Raw genomic sequence first — 22,875 nt, 5'->3', positions numbered from 1 at the left:
CTTTGCCACCTGGTCCCCCTAATAGCCATCACTTTGCGTACGTGGCCGGTCTGATTGGGAACTTGCTCCGAACCCTTCATACTCACTGCAACACCTCTTTCGCCTCGTGATGGAGACTCAATGCAGCGGACAGTATGTGACCAAGCTCGAACAGCAGCTCTATCTGTGAATGGCACATAGTACACACACCCACGTTACCAATGCAATGTTCAGCCAGGATTCAGCTCGTTAAAGTGTGGCTTCCCATTTGTGAATGAAGGCTAAAGAGCCGTCTGGTGCTATTTGATGTGGACCGGAGGAGGCGCCGGAGCCGTGTCGGGACTATTAGACTTGACCAACACTCACGTCAACCAACAACATTATAGACAATAGGAGGGGTGGGAGAGGCGCTCGACGGCTCATTTAGACATTGGTTAAGAGTTGTGTGAAGATTTATAGATGAACTGCTGGCTTCCCATTATTTGTGTTATTGCCTGGTTGTTTGAGTGCACGGTTCTTGTGCCAGTTCTGTGAACAGTCGAGGGGATCGTAGCTTCCATGCCTCGGTTTAACAACCCACCGAACATCTTGGTTGTTCCAATTGTCGAACTATCTGGGAACCTTTGATCAATCACTTTCACAATGAAATTGCCTGGATTCGATTTCGCCTTCAGCCCTCTCCTCGCTCTCGGGCTGGGGCTCGGAATTATACTATACATCGCCTACAGCCTCTACCAGGCCGCTCTGCCCAAACCCATACCCGGAATCCCGTACAACAAAGAGTCTGCGAGAACGATCTGGGGAGACATAGCCCTGTTGTCACAGGCACGATACCGTCGACGGTGGGCATGGGCCCAGCCTCGGGAGCATGGAGCCCCATTATCTCAAATCTTCATATTTCCTTTCCGCACTCCGACCGTCGTCGTGTCCGACTATCGCGAAGTCGTCGACATTCTCGCTCGTCGATCCAAAGAGTTTGATAGAGGGACCAGAACCAAGGAGTGCATCGGCTTTGTGGCACCTAGCTTTCACTTCACAATGGAAACTTCGGATCCCCGTTTCAAATCCAACAAGAAGCTGATTCGCGACCTCATGACACCAAAGTTTCTCAACAATGTTCGTCACGTTACAACCGGAACTTGCGTATTGGGTCACGGACTAACAGTATGCCTAGGTATCGGCGCCTCGGATATACGACAAGGCTCTTGCACTTGTGACCCTATGGAAGTTCAAGGCATCGAAAGCCCGGGGAAGGCCATTCTTCGCTACAGAAGACCTCTACTCAGCGACTCTCGACATGATATGCGTCGCCGCCTTTGGCATGGAGAATGCAAAGTCCGCCCTTCGACAGGCAATTGCTCATGTGCAGTCCACCAACCCGACCGTTCCTGAACACGAGGACGCCCCAGCGGATTTCCCAGTTGCCCCGACTATTCCTGAGCTGGATGCCCTCTTTGACGGTCCGAAGATGGTGTCGATAGCCCAGAGCAGCCCGTTTCCTGGGATTTCGCAGTTCCTCGCGCTGCTCACTCCAGAACACGCACGGGCTCATTGGAACAGGAAGACGTTGATCATGGGGCAGATAGACAGGAGTCTGCAGAGGCTTTTGCAATCTGGCTCCGACGGGTGCGAGAGTGCGCTTGATTATCTCTTGTTGCAAGAGATGAATGCTGCTAAGAAAGCCGACCGACTGCCGGACTACTACTCCCCTGCAATTCGAGATGAAGTAGGTTGCCAACATGGCGAGTCTTCTCGGAAGAAAAGAGATGCTAATCTAGGGCGGATTAGATCCTTGGATATCTCGTTGCTGGCCACGACACCTCAGCCGCCACCCTGTCGTGGTGGGTAAAGCATATGGCAGCCTATCAGAACGTTCAAGCTCGCCTTCGCGATGCCCTGCGACAGGCTCACTATGACGCCTACCGAGACTCTCGGCTCCCAACAATGAACGAGATTTGCGACTCGCCGGTCCCTTACTTGGATGCCGTTATCGAAGAGACGCTCCGTCACTCCGCCGTGGCTGCACTCATTGTCCGAACGAGCACTTGCGATACCCAGATCCTGGGATACCACATCCCCAAGGGCACCGACGTCCTGCTAGCTCTCGCCGGCCCGTCCATCACCGAACCGGCCCTACCTGTTCGCGAATCGGCTCGTTCGTCAGAATCGCAAGAGTCCAGAGACCAGATCCCTTATTGGGGAGACGACATTTCCGAGTACAAGCCGGAGCGATGGCTCAAGCGGGTCAAGAATGCTGATGGGAGCGATGAGGAAGAAGTCTTTGACCCGTATGCCGGGCCTACTCTAGCTTTCTCCGCTGGACCTAGACAATGCTTTGGGAAGAGACTGGCGTATATGAAGCTACGGACGGTGATGACATTGTTGACGTGGAACTTTGAGTTCCAGCCGCTGCACGAGGAGTTGAACACGCCGGACCTCATTGAGATACTGGTGAATCTGCCGGAAGATTGCTATGTCAAGCTTGCAAAGACATAGTGGGAGGGCGTATCTGGTGGATTGTAGATGTTTGTCATTCTCCATGTGTACAAATTCTCAAGGCCTTGGGTAGCTTCATTGGCTAGTACCTAGATGTAAACGGCTTGCGTACATATAATTAACAATGATTCCCCCCCCCCCCCCCTTGTAATATCGCTCATGATTATAATCCAGAAGAAATCTAACTGTGTCTAAATCACAAAGCAATGCGTGGCGTCGAGCTCTAGGCTATATACCCTCTTCAGCCACAGCCGCCGTTCTATCCAAGTGCACAATCCAAGACAATACCAAGTCGACATCCCCCTCGCGCAGTCTAAGCCAGCGCCATAGCTTCAGCTGCCGCCTCAGCGGCTTCAGCCTCGCGAATCTCTGCCCACCTGTTCAGGAGACTCAGATAAGCCTGCCAGCCAAGATTGATGATGCCGGCAAAAAGGGCTCGGTACTCTAGAGGCACGTAGGAGAGATTAAAGGCCATGACAATGGGCCATATTTTGCAGGAATTGATCCAGCTGGTGAGCAGCGTGTCTCTCACCCGCTGGACAGCGCCGCTGATGCCGTCGCCCGAGAGAAGGGCCTGCATGCTGAAGAAGTAGACGTTCATGTAGGTTGCGAAGAGTAGCTGGTTCAGGACTATCTTGAGGCCCAGCGACAGCACGCGAGACTTGTAGTTGAATCGTGTAGCGAGAAACTTGAACCTATAGGGGGGGGTCCATTAGCTTGTGACTTTTCCTATAGGATAAGTGTCGAGAAGGTAGGTATCTCCTCACCATTGATATGCCGGAATGGCAGTGCCGGCTCCGATAAAGACATTCCGCGCCGTCCTCACGGGGTCGTAGTCATCGTCACTCATGCTCTGGGCCAAAAGGTCGGCGCCGAAGAAGATGAAGATGGAGCTGATGGTCTGCGTCACATACGGCCTCTTCTTCTGTGAGTTTCCGTATGCTTGAGCCAGCCGAGTGACGGGTCCTAGACGCTGCCATAGCGGGAGCGGCGCGACTGTGTTCTGGGCTGGTGCTGAGACGGGGGCCGGAATACTGCTCCTCGGTGTCTCCGTCGACGTTTTGACTGTACCTTGCGATGGGTTTTGCGAGGATGGTGATGTCGACTGAGAGCGCAGCTGGGATCGTGGGCGATGCACGAGCTGGAGCTGTCGCCGCAGGATCGAGCGAAAAGGGGCTGAAGCCATGATTTTTCGATAAAGACGCCCTTCTCCCTACGCTTCGACTCCGTCAAACAGATGTTCTGTGCATTATCACGAGTTTCGATCCATCCCGTCAGACTGAATCATATCAGCAAACTGCTATCAACTTATTAATGCAGCGAGTCCGCGATAAGGCGTTCGGCCCCCGGCTTTCGGAAGAGCCGTTTGTAAGCCGTATTAGGCAATTCCCGGGCTGCGAGGGAAAACGGCGACTTTCTGTCTGTGGCTTGGTCGGAAATTGACTGGAGCAAAAGGCCCGTTTTGTTTGCTTGAATAGAGGGTTGCCGAGTGGTCAGCAGCAATTTACTTTCGGGTTGCCTGGTTTCGTATTTCCTCCTTAGACTATATACCATCTATATCCCAGGACTCAGTTGTTGAGGCTCCCTTTAACTCCTTCACTTCTTTTCTGGCTCAGCAACTGAAAACCCGCCGCTTGCTGCATGTTCGGACATGGATTGTCGACAGGCCGCTGTCGGCTGGGCCCGGAGCATTACGGAGGCGAACAGGCCACAATTTTATGCAGCCTCGACATTATGTCTATCCCCATCGAGCATAAACACGGACACGTCAAAGAAGTGCAGAAAACCCAGACGAGCTAGGAAGAAACTCGCGCGTAACGACGGGACAATGGCAAGGAACTGGAGCTTCTCTCACCNCCCCCCCCCCCCCCCCCCCCCCCATGGCGGAAAAAAACAGCTTCCCCCCTCAAGCTCTCACCGTATAAACGCAGTTGAACTCCCTAGCGCGGAGCTTTACAAGCAAAGATTCGGAGCTGCTCCCCCTTGTTCAACCCATTGTTTGTTCTTGTTTCATCTTGTTCAGTTTCTGTCTTGGTCTTGATTCAGTTATACTATATGCACCTTGCTGAATCAGGAGCATCAAACAAACATTTCGCAATGAGTGACACCAGCCAGATCGAGACGGCCGAGACGACTCGGTCGACGACCCGGTCGACGGCGCCGTCGCTCAACGGCAGCAATGGCAGCGGCGTGTCGAGCGCCAGCGGCGGGACGAGCCCCGTGGGAAGCGGCGGCAACATGGACGACCTCTGGGTGGCGCTGCCCAAGCCGGCGCAGACGGTGACGAGCGAGTCGCTGCCAGACCGCGTGCGCCGGATCCGCGTCGACGTGGAGGAGCTCGAGACCTTCTACAGCATCTCCGTGTCGCCGGGCCGCCACGAGCGCCTGCGCCGCTACTTCTCGGACGAGCTCAAGGCGCTCTTCAGCCTCGACTTTGAGGCCCTCGGCCAGTCGGACAAGGTCGACTTCCTGCTGCTGCGCAACTTTCTGCGGCGCAAGGCGCACCAGCTGTACGCCCAGAAGGAGGCCAACAAGGAGATCCAGCGGCTGATCCCGTTTGCGCAGCTCGTCACGGCGCTGTGCGAGGCGCGGCGGGACGTGGACCCCCTGAACAACGAGCGGGTGGCGCAGCAGCTCGACGACATTGCCCGGCTGGTCAACCAGGTCAAGGAGGGCATCGACAACGACCGCATCAAGATCAGCAAGACGGCGGCGTTCCGGGCGTCCAAGGTGGTGACGGAGCTGCGCGGGCACCTGCACGAGTTCCACGCCTTCTACGCCTCGTACGACCCCATGTTCGACTGGTGGGCGACGGCGCCGTGGAAGGCGGCCGACGAGGCGCTCTCGCTCTTCATCCCGCTCATCCAGAGCAAGCTGGCGGGCATGCACCAGGGCGAGACGGGCGACATCATCGGCGAGCCGCTGGGCCGCGAGGCGCTGCTGGCGGAGCTGGAGGCGGAGATGATCCCGTACACGCCCGAGCAGCTCATCACGCTGGCCAAGGAGCAGTTCCACTACTGCGAGCTGCAGATGAAGGCCGCGTCCGAGGAGCTCGGCTACGGCGACAACTGGAAGAAGGCGCTCGACTCGGTCAAGAAGCACGCGGTGCCGCCCGGCGAGCAGACGGGCTTCGTCAAGCGGCTGGTGCGCGAGGGCGCCGCCTTCGTCAAGGAGCACGACCTGGTGACGGTGCCGCCGCTGGCCGAGGAGGCGTCGCGCATGACCATGATGACGCCCGACATGCAGCGCGTCGCGCCCTTCTTCCTCGGCGGGCCCCTGATCATGGTGGCCTACCCGACGGCCGAGATGCCGCACGAGCTCAAGAAGATGGTGATGCGCGGCAACAACCGCCACTTTGCGCGCGCCACGGCCTTCCACGAGATGATCCCCGGCCACCGCCTGCAGCTCTTCATGAGCGAGCGCCACAACAGCCACCGGCAGCTCTTCCGCACCCCCTTCAGCGTCGAGGGCTGGGCCATGTACTGGGAGTACGTCTTCTGGGACCGCGGCGACTTCTTCGAGTCGGCCGAGGACCGCATCGGCGCCATGTTCTGGCGCATGCACCGCTGCGCCCGCATCGTCTTCTCCCTCAAGTTCCACCTCGGCCTCTTCACGCCCCAGGAGTGCATCGACCTGCTCGTCGAATGGGTCGGCCACGAGCGCTCCACCGCCGAGGCCGAGGTCCGCCGCTCCTTCAACGGCGACTACGGGCCGCTCTACCAGGCCGGCTACATGCTCGGCGCCCTGCAGCTGTTTGAGCTGCGCCGCGAGATCCTCGAGGGCGGCCACATGTCCGAGAAGGAGTTTAACGACGCGTTCCTCAAGGCCAACTACATGCCCATTGAGCTGTTCCGGGCCTTGGTCCTGGGCCTGGAGCTGCATCCGGATTACTTGCCCAACTGGAAGTTTGCCAAATAAAGGAGGGAAAGGAGAGAGAGGGAGAGAGGGAGGAAGAGAGAGAGAGCACATCACATCCCCCCCCCTTTTTGACGACCCCTGAGGGGGGTGTGGTGGCGGGGTGGTGGTAGATGAGAAAGGGAAAAGTTGGCATTCGTTTGGAGATTCGGCATTCGTTCATTTGGAAACTGGCATTCGTTTGGTTCATCTCATGATTTCTTTTTTCTTTTCTTTTCTTTTTTTTTTTTTTTTGCTTTTGGGGTTTGGGTTCTCTTGCTTTCCTTCCTTCTCGAGAGGGCTTACACGCGTCAACGACTCTATGCATCTGCTGTTCAGCACGTCCTTTTCCTCACACTACACACAGCGTTAGCAACATGAAGCCGCATAGCGAGACGATGATCTATATAGTTTGCTTTCTTGTTAGGATATTTGATGTTATATGATGGATGAAATATGATGAAAGATTGATGTTTCTCTTGATATCACATGTTCGCGTCTACCTCATGGTGTCTGTCTGTCTGTCCGCTACCTGCTTCACCAGCAGTACCATGGAGGAAGCTCTGACTCAAGAGCAGAACTCGCTGCAGCTCTCCCTTCATCGAATCCATAGCATCCTTTGCCTTCTTCTTCTCCTCTTCGATCCTGACTTCCAGATCGGCAATGATGGCATGCTGAGCCATGAGAGATTCCTCGCTCAACTGTTGCTCAGCGGCATGCGCACACGTCGACTCCTGTTGTTCGTTCTTCATCCGCACGACTACTTTTGCAAGCTCGACAATGTCACGATCGTACTCATCCACATCACCTCTGAGACTGTCATTGTCAGCTTGCAGCTCCCTAATACGCCCATCCTTCTCATCCAGCCTGCCATATGCCGTTGCTAGCTTCTGATTGAGCATGTGCATGCTAGACGTCTGCGAGTCGAGCTCCTTGCGCAACGACTGCTCAATCTCATGATACTCGTCGATAGCGTCGTCATCTTCCCTAGACTTCTTCGTCAGGGCCCTCAAGCGCGTCAACAGCAAGTCAAGCACCTCTGCGCCGCGAGGGGTAAAAGGCAGTGCAATCTCGCCGTCTGGTGGGAGAAACTCGAGCTCGAGAAGGGCGGCCCGAAATCCAGCTGCAACGGACGCAACCATCTCGCTTGCATCATTGCCAGGGAAGCCCAGTCCGCCGATGGCAGACGTAACACGCCTAGCCTCAGCAGCTCGGTCGGACAAGTCTTGTACGAGCAGCTGGGCCTGCGTCTCAATTGCCTCAAGGGGAGAAGTGGTTTTTCTTTTGGCAGAACCAGCCGACAGCATGTTGCCGATTCGTCCACAGAACGCCTTGTACGAGTCCAGAGTTGCCGTCAAGCTTCGCAGTCTGCCCTGCAGGGACGCAATCTCTTCTTCCAGCCGCTGCTCCTTATCCGGTTCTTGGAATTCCGTATGGGGATGGCGAGAGGATGGGGACGGAGAGGCTTCCCTGTAGCATGGAGACGCAGGCACAGTCGGACTCGTCGGAGGAGGCGTCAAGAAGGAAGACCTTGCTCTCGACGGGCTCGCCTTTACCCGCACGACAGCCTCGCCGCCGAAATGTGGTTCATCTCCCGTCGTATCCATCTCATCCTCTCTCGGCACCTCAATGGATGGCTCCGCCCAGCTGTAGTATTGAGCGGCCTCCTCTTTGACCAAGCTCTTCTTCGCAAGTTCATCTTTAAGCTTGCACACCTGCTGCTCCAGGTCCCATATGCGCTCCGTGTCCATGACCACGGTAGCATTCTGCAGCTCATAAATCTCCCTATCCCGAGCCCTGACCTCGGCCCTGAGCTTGTCGATCTGTGCTTGTGCCGACTGTTCTGTGCGCCGCTTCTCCTGCTGCATCCGGTTGAGCATGTCCCGGAGGCCATTGCGCCGTATCCGCCGCTCAACACGCCCGTCAATGGTCTGGTGAAGGTTGAGGTCGCCGCCAGCGTCTGGTCTCCTCTTTGATCGAGGAGTTGGGCTGGGAGTGATGTTCACCAGCCGGCGACCTTTTGGGGTTTCTGCCAGAAACGTGCGTCGTACCATGGGCGTGAGGCCGCTTGAGATGGAAGGGCCGGGATCGGAACAGCAGAAGCCTCTCTTTCTTCTGTGGGGAGTCATTGGGGGTGAGGGCATGGCGGGAGGGGAGGCCGATTTGCCGTTTACGCGCCGGCTGCGACGCAACGCAATTGGAGTGTCCTGATCTTGCATATTGAGCTCCGTGTACGGGAGAAAGAGGAAACTCGAGTTCAATATCTTTTGGACTCGAGCCCTTTCTCTCTGGATGAATGCTTTTCAATGCAGTACGTGATTGGATCGGAACGAGTGAGGGGGTTTATGCCAGCTTATACCCGATGAGGGGGGGGGCCAACATGGATGTTTTGATATCAACTCCGGTATGGATAAACAGCCCACATGGATGCCTCTATCAGTCACAAAACAAACATCCACAGAATGACATAAACCGCGTCAGAGACATTTCCCCTCCTCATTGTAACCGTGTTTGCAGCATAGTTGCGTGTTATCCCTTGCAGCAAACAATGAACCCATGCAAAGACTCGGGGTCACCCTTTGTATTTACTTTTTGCCTGCTGGGGCTTAGCGCCCGAGTTCTCATCGGAGTGACGGCCCCACTGGCTCCGGGAGGATCAGTGTGTCTTCATGTTTACCAAATGCTTTTCATCGAGTGCATATATGGCGTTTTATATATATATATATCGTTTGCGTCCTCTTCATGAGGTAGATGAAATTAGCATCCATATCTCCCAACCAACGAAAAGCTTTCATATCACTTCGTGTGCAGTTTGCTTGTGCTCTTATACACGTAAGCTGATGGATGGCATTCAGCGCTCACTGTCAAGGGAGAGAGCAACGCGTTTGTTAGCTGTGGGGGACACGATAGATTGAAATGTGAGTCAATCAATGAACATTGGGCTCAAACAATACTTAATTTGGCATCTTGTTATTTGTTATCCCGGCACTCCATGGTAGTACCACTGCAAGGCCATTGTTTGTTGTTGCCAACGACAAGAACGCAAAATCTTATCAAACGCCTCAACGAATCAAACAAACCAAAGTTAGGCCTCTAACCAAACGATTGCATAGCCTACGTAGATTAAGAAGCAAAACAATCATCAGCTCCATGAGTCAGTCTCAGAAATGGTCGTGTTGACAATTCCATCGAGCCTCCACTGCCACCCATCATCATCCAGCCGAAACACCACAACACTGCTCCCCGACTTTGCGTACACCGTCTTATTCCCATTTGTCGCAAGACTCTCAAAGTTCATACCGCCAGGAAATCCATCTCCCGAGACTCTCTCGACGCCTACTCCCACACGGCTCTCTTGGATACTTCCTCGTGAGTCTACGTATAAAAACGCGAACTCGTACGGCAGCGTCTGCGCCGGGGCTTTTCCTTGGCCGTGGCCGGTGCGGATCCAAGCAAGTTGGTTTGTCCGAGATGATGGATATATCCCCTCTCCTTTGGAGTCTGGATTGTGAATCTTGTTAGCACTGCTAATGACATCTTGAAAGGTCAACGCAAGCTCATATGATAGTTGCCTACCAAGAAAAGCCTTGTCCAATACATGGCACTCAACCTGTTTCGTTGACGAATCATAAAAGTCCACCGAGCACTCCCAAGGCATAATCTCCCCTTCCTTCTCCACGGCTAACAAGAGCCCGTTAAACGATCCATCAGATTCTTGTTTCCTATTCTGCCAATCACCTGCAATCGCATAGCCAACTCCTCCCCAGTCCCCAGCGCCGTGGCGTCCGGCAAATGAGTCAAAGTCGACGATATGCCAATCGTTTTTCCTGGCATCCTCGGACATTGCGAGCTGCAACTTGCCGTCCGGATCCTGATACGAAAGTACCACCACATTGGTATCATGCTCACCCTGGTGGAACGCTGCCGAAAGCTTCGATTTCTCATGGGCAGCCAAACGATTGGTTCCAATGGACAGGCCATCGACTTTCCAGCTGCCGCCAGAAGTCGTGAAAATGTGGGAAACCATATTGTGCTCATCAAGATAGAACAAATGAACGATATTGGCATCATCCACCGTAGCGGCCAAGGGAGTCCCATCTTTCGCTGCCGGGGCGCCTTGAAGCACATCTCGAATCCGACCAAGGCCCTGCCGCTCCGAGTCCCCGTCCGTGTAGGCCAGCGATCCCGCTCCGTCCTGCCAGACTAGAAGCCCCCAACTATCCCTGCTGTCACGCCGGTCAATAAACACCGAAGCGAGATTCGACGACGAGAGGATTGGGGCAGCTGGACTTGCAGAGGGCGAAGCCGTAGAGATGGAAGCAGTAGTCATGGATGGCAGTCCACTCACCGTAGTGGGAAGTGGCACAGATCCCGATGCAGTTATCAAAGTCGGACTCTCTTGTAAGAAGCTTGTCGAATACGTGGTCATGGTCAGCGGCGGCTGCGTGATCGTTGCCGTGGGATGTGCCTTCATCATGAAAATCGACTTTCGGGTCAATGTCACCGCCAGCATGACGCAGCTCAGCAGCGTCGAGAAGACTGTCATGGCGATGGCAAATGGCAGCATGCGCTTCCGATAGTACCAGGGCCGCTGGAAAGGGTCTCGATGCAATCGGTAGTACTGCTCGCGAGCGGTGGGTGGCTGTTGGTCTTCCATGGATTGCGCGGTTCTAGGAGCGCGAGGTGGAACAGGGGGAGGCTCGCGACCAGCCGCGGCGGCAGCAGCCTGTCTATCTCGTTGTACAAAATAGGCAATGTCAAATAGGGGCATCATGATCGAGAATGATCCTTTGAAGGCGGGAAAAGGGTTGGAGTAGACGGTACTTCTTTCAAATGGAATGGACACAGCTGTGAGGGGCTCGCTCATTTATGTACAGATGGAGTGTGTCTGAATGATAAGCTTGTTGAGCTGGCAACAACAGTCAGGGACTCCATAATGATTGATAAAAGGTTGTTGCTGGAGAGTCATCTGTCTGCTTGTTATGGCGTAAGAGCGAGTCACAAAGTCATTATCAGTGTTTGATACTACATGTATAGATCACTACCTCACATGTTCACTTTGGCAGCTCACAATCACATCCTCTGCCTCCGCTTGAGATGGATTGCAGCTTGGCTGTGTTGTAATGATTGTGAGAAACGTTCGATTTCTGGAAACAAGTTTGAGATGCATAACGATTGGTAAGAAAGCGACTGTGATGGTGGCCACTGGAGGGTTCTGCGCATTCCATGGAGCGGTGATATCGTGAGTGTTGTACAGTGACTTGTAGCTTGCTACTGGTCAGCAGCTCTGTTTTTCTTTGGCTACTTGATCAGATATTGTGATGATTGCACAATGATTAGTATCTGATCACAGAGAGTTGATTGTGAACTGGGCAAGGGCATGCGTGAAGGCTTTTGGTGGGTGCTTTCTGGAACGAATTATATGATGGCTGCCTTCACGGCAACATTCCCGAAGCATGCGTATGTTTGCACTGGTGAGTCACAGAATTCCGGATGACCTGACTCTTAGGGAATATTCACAAATACTGAACTGTATGCCTTTCAGATGAGAATCCAGGATGCGTCAGCTCGTGGAGGACCCGAACACTGAATACATGTGGTGATGACTCATCCGGACCCTCAGCTCGTCCGCCAAAGCGTTGACGCTGTTCCGGTACTCTGGGGATACCAGGATACCGTAAGAGGAGCTATACGATGCACTTGTAGAGAGGGGACTACAGCAGCGTGAATGAAGGTTTCCACTATCACGAGGCCAACGATCAATACATGTAGGTAGGTACCCAGCAGTCGCTTGAGTTAGGTGTCCACCTGCTCTCAGGTCAGTTGAACTTTGGGTGCGAAATAGCGGACGGCCAAGGCTCTGTAGCGCCAACCTCCACTAACGGTTTGGCGAGTTAGTGCGCCGTTTAGCAGCTGGACTACCACAGCAGGTTAGGTACCGAGTGCACGCCGCCCACCAGCCGAGTTGGAAGTGAAGGATTCCCGTGCTGGATTCAGATTCCTCCGGGCTACCACCGATCCAATCTCACCAGCTCACCAATCCCCAAATCACGACATATCGCCTCACCTGCCTCACCTGCGTCAACGCACAATGCATACTTAAACAACTCTCACTCGACAGGAAGATGATGCTGTCGTCAGGTGCCGAATAGAGCCTGTCCCCTGTGCCGCATCACAGATCACAGACGAGAGCAATGTCGCCATGGCCGCGCCGGCACTCAGAGTCAAGTTCGTCGCGTCGGATCCCGCCCGCGGTGGTTTGCCCGTGAAACGAAGGCAAGTTCATCAAGCCTGTGACTCGTGCAGGCGGAAGAAGGTATTGTGACCCCCCTAAGGACTCCTGCTGCTGCCCTGGACTTTGCTGACCGTCGTCGCCGTCCGGCTGAAGCGAAAATGCAACCATGCGGAAGACGCCATGGCTGATGACGCCTCATCCAACGACCACAAAGGCTCGCTGGGGCCGTCACCTTCTCAGTCCTCGTGAGGCCTCAGCCCTTGATTGCAGGACCTGTATGTTTGGCGAAACTGCGCTGACACTCGTTGAGCAAAAAGCCCCACGGCTTCGATATCCTCTGTCGCACCTTCAGCCCGCTCCAGGCCGCTTGCCGGGGAAGACGCCGCCTCGCCGGCAGCCAGAGCTCGTCTCAGCAGCACCAATCCGCCACCCCCCTTGCGGCGTCCTCTTCCGACGGCCTACAGCAATGGCCGAGCTCCAGCCAGCGGCACGCCCGATGCCGTCGCGCGGCCGCAGTCGTCACGCTTTGTAGGTGACTTGAACCCCGAGGGCATGTTCATGGAGGCGGCGGTCCCCAACGTGACTCGCGCCTCTTCGCAGAAAGGGGATGTGGGCATCTGGTTCCCTTCAACTACCACCAGCCAGCCGTCCCAGTTCATCACGTCGCGGCCTCCCCCCGTCATGGACGGCTTCATGCTCCCTTTTGTACGGGAGCACTGCCTGACCTGCTTGCCCCCTGACGCGGACTATGTGCGACTCAAAAGGGTGTTTCTGCAAAAGGTTCATCCCATCTTTCCCGTCATCCCAGTAGCCGCCCTCGACGGACCCACGGACAATCCTGCCAACATCGTGCTACGGCAACTTGCTTGTTTGGCAGCCGGTTCCGACCCCGACATGACTCCCTTCCTGCGTCTCAACACCAAGGGCCCCAACCCACTACGGCCCGCCGAGTTCTCCAGCACATTATCATCCTCAGTCCGCGCCATCCTGGAGACCAGCATCATTCCCGACAGGGTCGTACATATACAAGCATTGACTATGCTGTCTCTGTACACACAGCCCACCTGCGCGGAGGAGTCAGACTTGCCGGCCCAGCTTGGTGGAAGGGCGATTCATCACATCCAGACTCTGGGATTGCACCTTCTTAGATATGACGGACCCAACTTTAGCGACTTGGAGAATCTCTTTTGCGCCGTTTGGGCGCTCGACAGGATCAACGCCGCCATGTATGGACGACCGTGTCTCATCCACGAGAGGGATATAGGAGCCGATCTCGACGCTTGTATCAAGAAGCGCGAGCCTGCCTTTCGGCTTCTGCTATCTGTGGCACAGTGGCTGGACAAGGTGGTGGAGCTGTATCGTCCCGGTCCGAGTGCCCAAGTGACTGGCTTCGACAAAGTCGCCTACATCGATCTCCCCGTTCTTGAAGCAATGATTGTGGACGCAGACGCCCTTAAAGTCCCAACGTCACTTATTGGTAAGCTCCCCCAACTCAAGCTTATGCATTGACCATTACTCCTGACGAGTTCGCCAGCTACTATTGAGACATTCTATCATGCCGTCATCATCCTGTCGTGCCGGCTGCCTCGGCCAGGAACAAGAATCGCAGCCTCGACATTACCGCCGCCGTCTGCCAATGCCCGCCGTTCATTAGCAGCCGAGCGCATCGCATGTGCAGTACCAAGGGACTGCCTGAGCTCTTTTCCGTTTATTCCCTACGCAGTGTCTCTCGCTTTGAGCGTCGAGTATCGAAAAATGAGGCACAGCCGGTTGCCAATGTTCCGCGCGCGAGCTATGAGCGCCTTCAAGAGAAACTGTGACCTCCTTCGAACCTACGGAGACCATTACTGGAGTGCCGGGGTCGTTGCCGGTCTTGGAGAGGGCGTTTTGAGAGAGATGGAGCGCGCGGCTAACACGCTCGCCAAAGACCTGAGCCCTCAACCTGCTGAGGCACAGCCGAAGCCTGTGCCCAAGAACCACGACAGCTCAACTCCACAAGATGCGGGACCGACGCCATCATCAGAGGCGCCTCCCGTGAATCACACTATGGGCTACGATAACGTCCTAGACTTTTCCGTCATCGAGGCGATTTCTGGGCAGGACGTGTTTGGGCACATTGACCCCAGCTTCAACCTTGACGCGGTGGAAGATGCCCTGGAAGCGAACCTTGATATCGGTTTACCGCCTAATTGGGGAGACTGGGGGCAGTTTGCCACCTGAACATGGGAGCTTGAGCATCATAACATTGAGATATCACACATGAACAGGCCAAATTTTGTTTAGAGACTTCAACATAGAGGACTGGATAGCGACTTGTTTGTCGCGCAAAACCTAGGGTAATTGAGCATATTTTAACCCTGACTCCATTGACTCATGTTCCTGTAAAGTATGCATTTCATAGAACATTCAAGAGGCAAAGGGAATAAGGGAAAGAGAAAAGGAAAAAAGGAAAAAAAAAAAAAAAAAAAAAAAAAAAAAAAAAAAAAAAAAAAGCCGGAATGCGGTATCGATGAATGGGGAAAAGAGGGAAATGGGGAAAAAAATAATTTGATACTCCGATACTGGGAATCGAACCCAGGGCTGCTCGGCACTCGAAGGATGAGAGCGAGCGATGTTAGCCACTACACCATATCGGATTCTTTGTTGAAAAGCGGAGGGCCAAGGATACCTATATGGCGTAGTTCAGAGGTGACTAGGAGTACTGTACAACGGGGAGCTTCGTCTGCAGAAGATCCATGGCACCGTGACTTCTCGCCACGAAACACCTATCACCCCCATGGATCTGGATGTTGAGGCAAGATAGATTGCTATCAGATGTGCATGTAAAGAGTTATAGATGTAAAATACTATATTGGCGAATACTCTAGACAGAGTTTGAAACTCACGCAACGCGGAATGTGTCGCCGATGTCGAACAAAACTCCAAACACTCATACAAGAATGCCTCTTGTTGTTCAATCACGGTACGAAGTATCAACATCATGCCAGCGTATTGTCGGCTTCTCTCCGACATTGTGTGATCATTGACAGAAGCAGCATGCAGCCACTAGGTACCCGCATGCTCCAGGATCTGGGGGGGATACTCTTGTGAAGACCCATAATCGTAGAGCAAGGGTCCAGTGTGCCTTGATCTGCTGCACGCATTGTCCAAACAATACGCGCTGAATGAGGGCACGACCAATAGCCTATTCAATGCACACGGCGACTCTGGCTGGGGATGGGCCGAGGCCCATGGGATGCGCAGAGTGGCGATAGCCCACATGCTGGTATTTGGTTCGGTATATCTCCCGCGCACGGAGACTCTGAACCCGAGGGATGTGATGCGCAGGATGATCTTTTGCCCGGCCAGTATCTCGACTCCTTCGTTCGTCAAGGAGATGTCGTCGGCGGATCGAGGCAGTGGCAGCAGCGGACAAGTCCTTTCGTTTCGAACCTCAAGTTCGCAGACTCGCTTCACTTCGTCGGCGGCTTATCGGAGATGTCGCTCGGTTTCCCTCGAGCTTGATTCTTCAGCTCGCTCAGAAAATGCTTCAAAAACCCGTCGGCTCGGCTACTAGGATTTGGATCGGCTGCAGATAGACATTTGATCTCTCGTCAGCCTCTGTTGCTCCTACTTCGACCCTCTCTCGCGCCGCGGCGGCAGCAGGCCTTCGCGTCTTACCTGTAGCTTCTCCCGGCGCAAGCGGCTCGTGCGGATTGCGGCCATGCTGCTTCTCGTGGATGGCGCGATGGATGCGGCCGACGGCGCGGTGGAAACCTGGCTGGCGGAGGATCTGGGGAGCTGTGTGAGCGATTGCTGGAGCGGGAGTGGTGTCTATGCAGGCACGTACAGATTCGATAATTTTGTCCTCAAAGGCTTGGATGAGCCGAAGCGCGTACCATAATGGCGACATGGTTATGATGACGAGATCGTAGCCTTGCGTGGGGGGGGGAAGAGGTTGGGAAGAGGCAAGGTTGTAGGTAAGATTCGGAGAAAAAAAACGACTGGTGTAGATTCTGTCGCGAGATAATGCTGAGGTAAAGCTGCATGTGCCTTTTCGGCGACTGCGGATAAACATGCGCATCCTCCGACGTCACGTCTTCTCATCCTCACGTCTGCAGTATCAAATCTGAGCTCTCTTGATGTGAAGCAATTGCAATTAAGTGATATTGTCTATCTTTTGCTCTATGCTTATGCGTCGTCGTCTCCCTTAGGAGTGAAGCTGTTGGGTATAGGGTCAAATCATCATATCATTCCACTGCGCTCTCCTTTCCAAACTCAGACTATTCATCAGTCACGTAGTTGTCTGCGCCTTGACGATTCTTTCAGCAACGATCATCCGCGATTCTCCCTCCAGAACAAATCAACGACATCCATCCTTTACACCTTGTTGGTCAGGAACTCGCCGATGAAGGACGTGATGTAGTCCGCCTTGCCCAGAGGCACGCCCTCCTTGCGCAGAATGTTGTAGGCGGTGGAGAGGTGGAAGAAGATGTTGGGAAGGACATATCCGTTGACATAGTTGGGGCCGGTCATGGCGAAGGTGCCAAGAGAGCCCATGCCGACGTTGACGGTCTCGTTCTGGCGCTGGTTGATGACGTCCTTGCTGGCGGAGGCGAGGATCTCCTCAGCCTTTGCGATGCGGGCGTAGCAGTCGGCGTACGTCTCGACTTCGCCCTCCCAGGCGTGAGGCTCGGTGCCGGTCAGACGGGCGGCGAGCTTGGTCGTGGTGTCGGTGACCATCTTGACCTGGAAGGTCAGAGGCAACATGTCGGGGTGGATGCGGGCGGCCAGGAGGCTGGCGCCGTTGGGAGCAGCCTCGCCCTTCTTGAGGATGCTGGTGAGAGCCTTGAGGGCGTTCTGGGCCAGAGGCACGGTGGCGTCGTAGAGAGAGTAGCTCATGATGGGCGATTGGTCGTGGTTGATGATGATGCTTCGGTTTTGGTAGAGCGGTTGCTTTTGAGGTGGCTGCGAGCGTGTAGAGGATAGTCGTGGTCGATGTCTTTGGATATGGCAATGGAAAATGGCAAGAGAGCGGGAATGCACTCGGGTATATATAGACGAGAACCTGGGGATCTGGATATATCTGGCAATATCTGGCACCTTCTGCAATTCTATATCCTCCACCTGCCGTGGTGTCAATGCGCATTAGAGCCCAGTTGCACTTGCCAGAACCACTCGTGCCACTGGATCAGGCACTTTCCTTTTGCAAGTCCACAGCTGCCTGCCCAGTCGCTCCTCCTTCATCTCCGTCTCCGTCCCCCTCTCCTTCTCCAATTCCGTCATGATGCCCCAAACTCCGCTTTCTCTGGACTTCATCTTCTAACCACGGAGCCAATTACATGTTCTATTCCGTCCGCCCAACCAACAACCTCTTCGCACCAGCAAACGAGACGAATCATGACCCCTGCTCTCTCCTGTCTCTCCCTACGGCCCCACGGAGAAGCTTCTCCAGCCAGACCCGAGTACTGTACGGAGTAGCTCTTCCCAAGGCCCGCAAGGAGAATCGCTAGCTAACCTCTGGATTACTAATGACCTAGAATCGAATCGAATCAGCTGCCCCGTGTCAAAGCAAGCGAGATGCCAATCGCAAACAACACGACTCAAGGCGGTGGATCGCAGCCGAGCGTGTTGCATGAAGAAGCAGTTCGTGTGCCTCGACTTGCACGGTTCGCGGGCTGCCGAGCCAGTCCCAGACGAGGCCGACGACCCGAAGGAGGGGCGCGGGAAAATCTGGCCAACTGGCCGTCTGGAACTTTCGCAAATCAGGCATTGCCAGCCCGGCAGGGCAACGAACGACTTTGGTTCTCCGCACTCCTTGGGCTGATCTGCGGTCTCTGTCCTCCCTCTTCTTGCTGCCGCTTCCCGAAATGGACATTGCGGCTAGCAAATACGCTCGGCACTTGGGCCACTCTGTCAGCACCGTATTACCACCTTGTTTGACACTTGACAAATGGTCAGTGAGAACGAATAGGGGGGTTGTCCAATACCATCCCGCGGCGACTAGCTGAAGGATTCAGAGTTGTTACACCTGATGGGTCCAAAAGCACTCTGGTTACCAAGCAGATTATATATCAAACGTATGAGGACGCGAGCAGACTTTTCTCAGCCTCAGCGGATCGGTGCTAGCCCTCGATTCAGAGGCTATGCTGACATTCTATTAACAATCAACATCCATTGATTGGAACTTCCACTGAGCTGTCCTTCGTCAGCAACTTGATTTCACTCATCAGCAAGCGAAGATCAGATCAATATGACGTGGATTTCTTTGAAAGAACGGTGTTACTGGATACGAATATGACGAATGACTCCGAGATGAGATACGGTCTCGTCATTCGCTTGCACGCCCTCGCTTTCAGACTGCAGACCAACTACCTCAGTGGTATCAAGTGGTACCAGCAAGCAAAGTGCCTCCGAAACAATAAGAAAGTCACAGAAATCTCCTCAATGCAGTCCCAAGGTCGCATTGAACCTCTCCACCACCGCTCTCGCTCCCGGCATGGCTGAGTTGTCTACGGCCAGCTGCTCCAGCCCCATTGCTCGCCGGCCCTCGGTATTTGTCCACTGCCACAGCACCTTCTCTGTCGGGCGGTCGATGTGTTTGGACTCTCCTTCGCCGCCGGGGAAATCCGGTCCCGGTGTGCCTTCCCGGAAAGCCTGGCGCTGTCTGAGGAGATATTCTGCGTTGAGGTCCGTAACTGGGCATACGGGGATGTAGAGAACGCTTGAATCGGCTTGTCCCTTGTGAACCTTGTCGACGGCGTGAATGGCTACAAGGCGGAAGAGTCAGTGTCCTGCACAAGTGAGAACCACCGCAGTGTGTTGGAATGAAGACGTACTGTCACAATGCCATGCCACAAAAGCCCCGGGCTTGATCTCGGGCACATGGGTCATGGTCCTTGAAAGCTCCAAGTGGGGATGAAGCTCATCGTTCAGCTCCTGTCCGTGTCCTGGATGAGCTCCTTGGAGGTCGCTGGTCATCTGATCACCAGCAGTGAACTCCCAGTTCTTCTCGTCGAGGAACGCACGCCCCTTCTTCGAGTTGTCAATCGGTCTAAAGAAAGGTCTCAAAAGAGTGTAGGCAGTCGACATCATCAGGGGATACGTTAGGAGAGTGCCCTCTTCTGGCCCTACACGGCTCATGGAGACCCAGCCTTGCCAAGCTCTAAAGGCACTGCATGCGCCCAGGCCGTTGTACAGGTTGTTGACGGCGTCCACTCTGGCGGCAGCGTCCCAGGCATCATACTGCTCCCATCTGCCTTCAAACACTTTGTCATAGACATGGCCACGGCCGTATCCGTCCTTCTCCCAGCGCTCGACGCTGCCACCGTCAATGTGAGGGCCGAGTGCAAAAGCCGCATCGCCTGGCTGGCGGATACGGAGCCTATCGGCATAAGACAACGGGACGTCAAGGGAGATGCGAGCATTGACTGATGGCGACCACCAGAACTGTGACATGAGAAACCTTTGCAGTTTCAGCATGGAAGGGTGTGAGCGAGCTTTGATCTGGGACTCGGACCAGTATAGCTCATACACCTGCGGATCGTGAGGCGGGAAGGCTATCCACGTCAGTTCCATCAAGAACCTATAGCTTCTTGTTCTAGGCCTCACCTCTTGTCTGTGGGTTTTTCTTGACATATTCCTCGATGCAAGTCTTGTATCCCCGCGCCTCCCGCTCCGGGATTACACCATGTACGACCACCACACCCCTCTTCAGGATCTCTCCCTTGACTCTCCTATCCAAGCCATTGTCAAGATCAGCAAAGTTTATCTGTGGAATGACCTCGGGGCCTTTTCGTGCAATGATCTCGTTCTCCCTCTGCAGCCCATGCAACAGCCTCTGCCAGCTGAGGACAATATCCTTCTCCCGCCCCCTGACCAGCTCCAGCTTGAGCTGTCTGAAGCGATCCGGCAGCGGCGTCTGTTCCGCTCCGGAAAGCGAAACAAACGAGTCCGAGATATCGCCTTGCCTCTTGGGCGCCGGTTTTGGCGTCTGAACTGTTGCAAGGCAGCGGCGCAGGGCAGGTGAGGCTTTCGTGAAGCGTGAGCGCAGCATATTGGTGTTCTGTTGTGAGGCTTCCACCCACGAAGACGAGATAGTGTACAAACGTCAGCACAAGGCAACGATAAGATACGGCACACGACTTTCATACAAGGAACAATCCAAAATTGCCTCCGAGGGAAGATAATCATCAGACTATTTATGCCAACGACTTGGAGGCGCACGGGGCTGCTGTTTTGGGACGGTCCGCGCCCCGCCTCAGCCACGTAAACTTTATCTCCCGGCACGAATGACGATAGTCGCTGTCGTTGGGACCTTTGTTTTTCATCTTTCATCGTCACCTGATCGGGATTGGCAGGAGGCCCAGAGGCGGCGGATTGCGGTGTTGTGGTATTGGCAGCTGAGACACTGTTTGAGATGAGTATGAGACCTGATGTCCACATCAAAACCAGCCGTGTCGTTGAGTGTGCACAACGCAAGCAAGCTAAAGCATTTCGAAGCCAGCCTTTTACCCTTAACAACTTTCTTTTTTAGCTTCCGACTCTAACTCTTCATCGCTGGAACGCTGTCAAAAGATTGATATCACTAACCGGTGTCAGATATGACGGAGTGTCCCGCCTGGGAGGTATCACCGCCCCCCTTGTTTCTCATCCTCCTACAGGCACCATCCTAATGACCGTGTAACAAAGCTTCCTTCCGGCCGACGCGGCTTCCTCCCACTTTTGATCACATGAAGGCTTCCTCCTAGCCCGAACCCCGAAGTCCATCAAATCAGCCAGAGGGGAACGGCGGGAGAAAAGGAAGGCATCCCGAAGGGGGCCACTACAAAAGATGACGAGCTGCCGACTTTTACATGGCGTCATCTGTGTAAGACCATTGGCTTTCCCTCAAGAGCGAAGCTAAGAGCACGAAAATGACCTGCCTCATCGTCTATCTATATCGCGAGCACCTGATCACATGGTGACAGCTGATGCCCGTCTTGCCAGACGGAACGATATAGGCTAAAGACTTTCGAGGTTCCATCCGTTCGGCGATGAGATTTTAGAAAGTTCGATGCTCCTGCCTGTAACCAACACGGACTTCGGCCAGATGAAGAGCTGCTGCAACCCCAATGGCTGGTGATCGTTCTTGTTTCGGCAGATGTGCCAGGGAGGTGGGTTTTCAGCTCAGCTGCGGAGGACGATTCGGATGGCTTGCCATTTCAGGTCTCCCAGACTTGGAACACTGCCGTTTGTCGCATGCCTCATAAAGCAGAAGCATTGACAAAGTCATTGAGCAACGAATATTACGGTAAGAATGACTTCTTCAGTCGTGATACTATTTCTCCGTCTGAGCAATCTACATCCGCACTTCTCAAAACAGCCTCGACCCAACACTTTATCTCCCCTGACATCAAGTCTCAACCAAAGCCCAATCAACGCCACAATGTCCAACTAAGCTTATCTCAACCCATGAACCAAAAAAATCCTCACTCTTAAAAAAGGCACATCACCGAGGCAAATACAGACAAGTCTATATAGACCCTCGTCCGTCGTATCATCCCCACGGCAAAATTAAGCGCAGGAGAATATCGGAGTAATTTCCATGTCTCTCTCTCTCTCCAAACCCCCCCCGGCATGTCTCCTTTAGGCAAATCCGCTTCTTTCCTCCCTTCCCACCCCCACAACCCCGGTCCAAAGTCCCAACTTCCCCGATCATTTTATCCCCCTCTCTTTCTCGCACCTCGGTCTCTCCAAGTTGTTTTGTGTTTGTGTCCGTCGCACGCCATTTTGCGAATTTGGCTAATATATTTTTCTTCGTCTTCGTTTTACCTAACTTGTCATCTTGTGAAATATGCTTGTTTGTTCTCGCAGAGCTCTCTATCCTAGTCTTGGCTCTCTGACTTTCTCCGTATGAGAATCATCGTCAATTGTCTCACTTACACGCCATCACATCTCCGTCTCTCCCCTACAGGACTCACTTGGGTTACATCTCTCATCCCGTGTATCGATGCAGATATCCGGAACCATCTTGTTAGAAAACAACGGTAAGTCAGCAACAAACGCAAAAGCTCCGGATGCTGTTATATGCAACCACTCTCATGTCAAAACTTTATTCAACCCTCGTTTTCTTCTTCTCGTGCTCTGCCCTACTCTGTTCTGCTTTCCCCTCTCCTTCCAGTTTTCCTTCCTGCTCAAACATAGACCAAACAACCAACAACTACTGCTGAAGAATCCAACGATACCCAAGAAGAATAAGGTGAAAATAAACAAGCGCAAGAGAAATTGTGCGGCAGATAAGAGAAAAAGAA

General features: G+C 54.0%; 10 protein-coding genes across 10 annotated transcripts; 4 read left to right on the top strand and 6 right to left on the bottom strand.

Annotated features, from left to right (window-relative positions):
- Positions 1 to 621: 621 nt before the first annotated feature.
- On the top strand, positions 622 to 2,475 carry CCMA1212_000544 (Cytochrome P450 3A11; the record flags this gene model as incomplete). Its single annotated transcript, XM_073698009.1, has 3 exons — positions 622 to 1,095; positions 1,154 to 1,705; positions 1,768 to 2,475. The coding sequence occupies 3 exons, from the start codon at positions 622 to 624 to the stop codon at positions 2,473 to 2,475; spliced, it is 1,734 nt and encodes a 577-aa protein (XP_073563319.1).
- Positions 2,476 to 2,788: 313 nt separating this feature from the next.
- On the bottom strand, positions 2,789 to 3,661 carry CCMA1212_000543 (PXMP2/4 family protein 4; the record flags this gene model as incomplete). Its single annotated transcript, XM_073698008.1, has 2 exons — positions 2,789 to 3,170; positions 3,243 to 3,661. The coding sequence occupies 2 exons, from the start codon at positions 3,659 to 3,661 to the stop codon at positions 2,789 to 2,791; spliced, it is 801 nt and encodes a 266-aa protein (XP_073563324.1).
- Positions 3,662 to 4,572: 911 nt separating this feature from the next.
- On the top strand, positions 4,573 to 6,393 carry CCMA1212_000542 (uncharacterized protein; the record flags this gene model as incomplete). Its single annotated transcript, XM_073698007.1, has 1 exon — positions 4,573 to 6,393. One exon carries the CDS (start codon positions 4,573 to 4,575, stop codon positions 6,391 to 6,393), a length of 1,821 nt encoding a protein of 606 aa, XP_073563325.1.
- A 461-nt stretch (positions 6,394 to 6,854) lies between these two features.
- CCMA1212_000541 (uncharacterized protein) lies at positions 6,855 to 8,588 on the bottom strand (the record flags this gene model as incomplete). The annotated part of the gene is made up of 1 exon (XM_073698006.1): positions 6,855 to 8,588. One exon carries the CDS (start codon positions 8,586 to 8,588, stop codon positions 6,855 to 6,857), a length of 1,734 nt encoding a protein of 577 aa, XP_073563322.1.
- Positions 8,589 to 9,511: 923 nt separating this feature from the next.
- CCMA1212_000540 (uncharacterized protein) lies at positions 9,512 to 11,140 on the bottom strand (the record flags this gene model as incomplete). The annotated part of the gene is made up of 3 exons (XM_073698005.1): positions 9,512 to 9,870; positions 9,946 to 10,050; positions 10,108 to 11,140. The coding sequence occupies 3 exons, from the start codon at positions 11,138 to 11,140 to the stop codon at positions 9,512 to 9,514; spliced, it is 1,497 nt and encodes a 498-aa protein (XP_073563323.1).
- A 1,630-nt stretch (positions 11,141 to 12,770) lies between these two features.
- CCMA1212_000539 (uncharacterized protein) lies at positions 12,771 to 14,824 on the top strand (the record flags this gene model as incomplete). The annotated part of the gene is made up of 3 exons (XM_073698004.1): positions 12,771 to 12,879; positions 12,957 to 14,081; positions 14,139 to 14,824. 3 exons carry the CDS (start codon positions 12,771 to 12,773, stop codon positions 14,822 to 14,824), a joined length of 1,920 nt encoding a protein of 639 aa, XP_073563876.1.
- A 996-nt stretch (positions 14,825 to 15,820) lies between these two features.
- CCMA1212_000537 (uncharacterized protein) lies at positions 15,821 to 16,108 on the top strand (the record flags this gene model as incomplete). Its single annotated transcript, XM_073698003.1, has 1 exon — positions 15,821 to 16,108. The coding sequence occupies one exon, from the start codon at positions 15,821 to 15,823 to the stop codon at positions 16,106 to 16,108; it is 288 nt and encodes a 95-aa protein (XP_073563190.1).
- On the bottom strand, positions 16,057 to 16,496 carry CCMA1212_000536 (uncharacterized protein; the record flags this gene model as incomplete). Its single annotated transcript, XM_073698002.1, has 3 exons — positions 16,057 to 16,172; positions 16,265 to 16,376; positions 16,434 to 16,496. 3 exons carry the CDS (start codon positions 16,494 to 16,496, stop codon positions 16,057 to 16,059), a joined length of 291 nt encoding a protein of 96 aa, XP_073563189.1.
- Positions 16,497 to 16,963: 467 nt separating this feature from the next.
- On the bottom strand, positions 16,964 to 17,485 carry CCMA1212_000535 (uncharacterized protein; the record flags this gene model as incomplete). The annotated part of the gene is made up of 1 exon (XM_073698001.1): positions 16,964 to 17,485. The coding sequence occupies one exon, from the start codon at positions 17,483 to 17,485 to the stop codon at positions 16,964 to 16,966; it is 522 nt and encodes a 173-aa protein (XP_073563188.1).
- A 1,542-nt stretch (positions 17,486 to 19,027) lies between these two features.
- Positions 19,028 to 20,993, bottom strand: CCMA1212_000534 (Uncharacterized protein; the record flags this gene model as incomplete). The annotated part of the gene is made up of 4 exons (XM_073698000.1): positions 20,810 to 20,993; positions 20,195 to 20,648; positions 19,423 to 20,142; positions 19,028 to 19,353 (listed from the first exon to the last, which is right to left on the bottom strand). Exons 1-4 carry the CDS (start codon positions 20,918 to 20,920, stop codon positions 19,028 to 19,030), a joined length of 1,611 nt encoding a protein of 536 aa, XP_073563187.1. The 5' UTR covers positions 20,921 to 20,993.
- Between the last annotated feature and the right edge of the window lie 1,882 nt (positions 20,994 to 22,875).

Source organism: Trichoderma ghanense (genome assembly GCF_004382785.1).
Source record: "Trichoderma ghanense strain CCMA-1212 chromosome Unknown scaffold_0, whole genome shotgun sequence".
In the NCBI taxonomy this organism is placed as follows: Eukaryota; Fungi; Ascomycota; class Sordariomycetes; order Hypocreales; family Hypocreaceae; genus Trichoderma; species Trichoderma ghanense.
The sequence above is the reverse complement of the archived record's forward strand: the minus strand, read 5'-3'. Positions and strand labels throughout refer to the sequence as shown.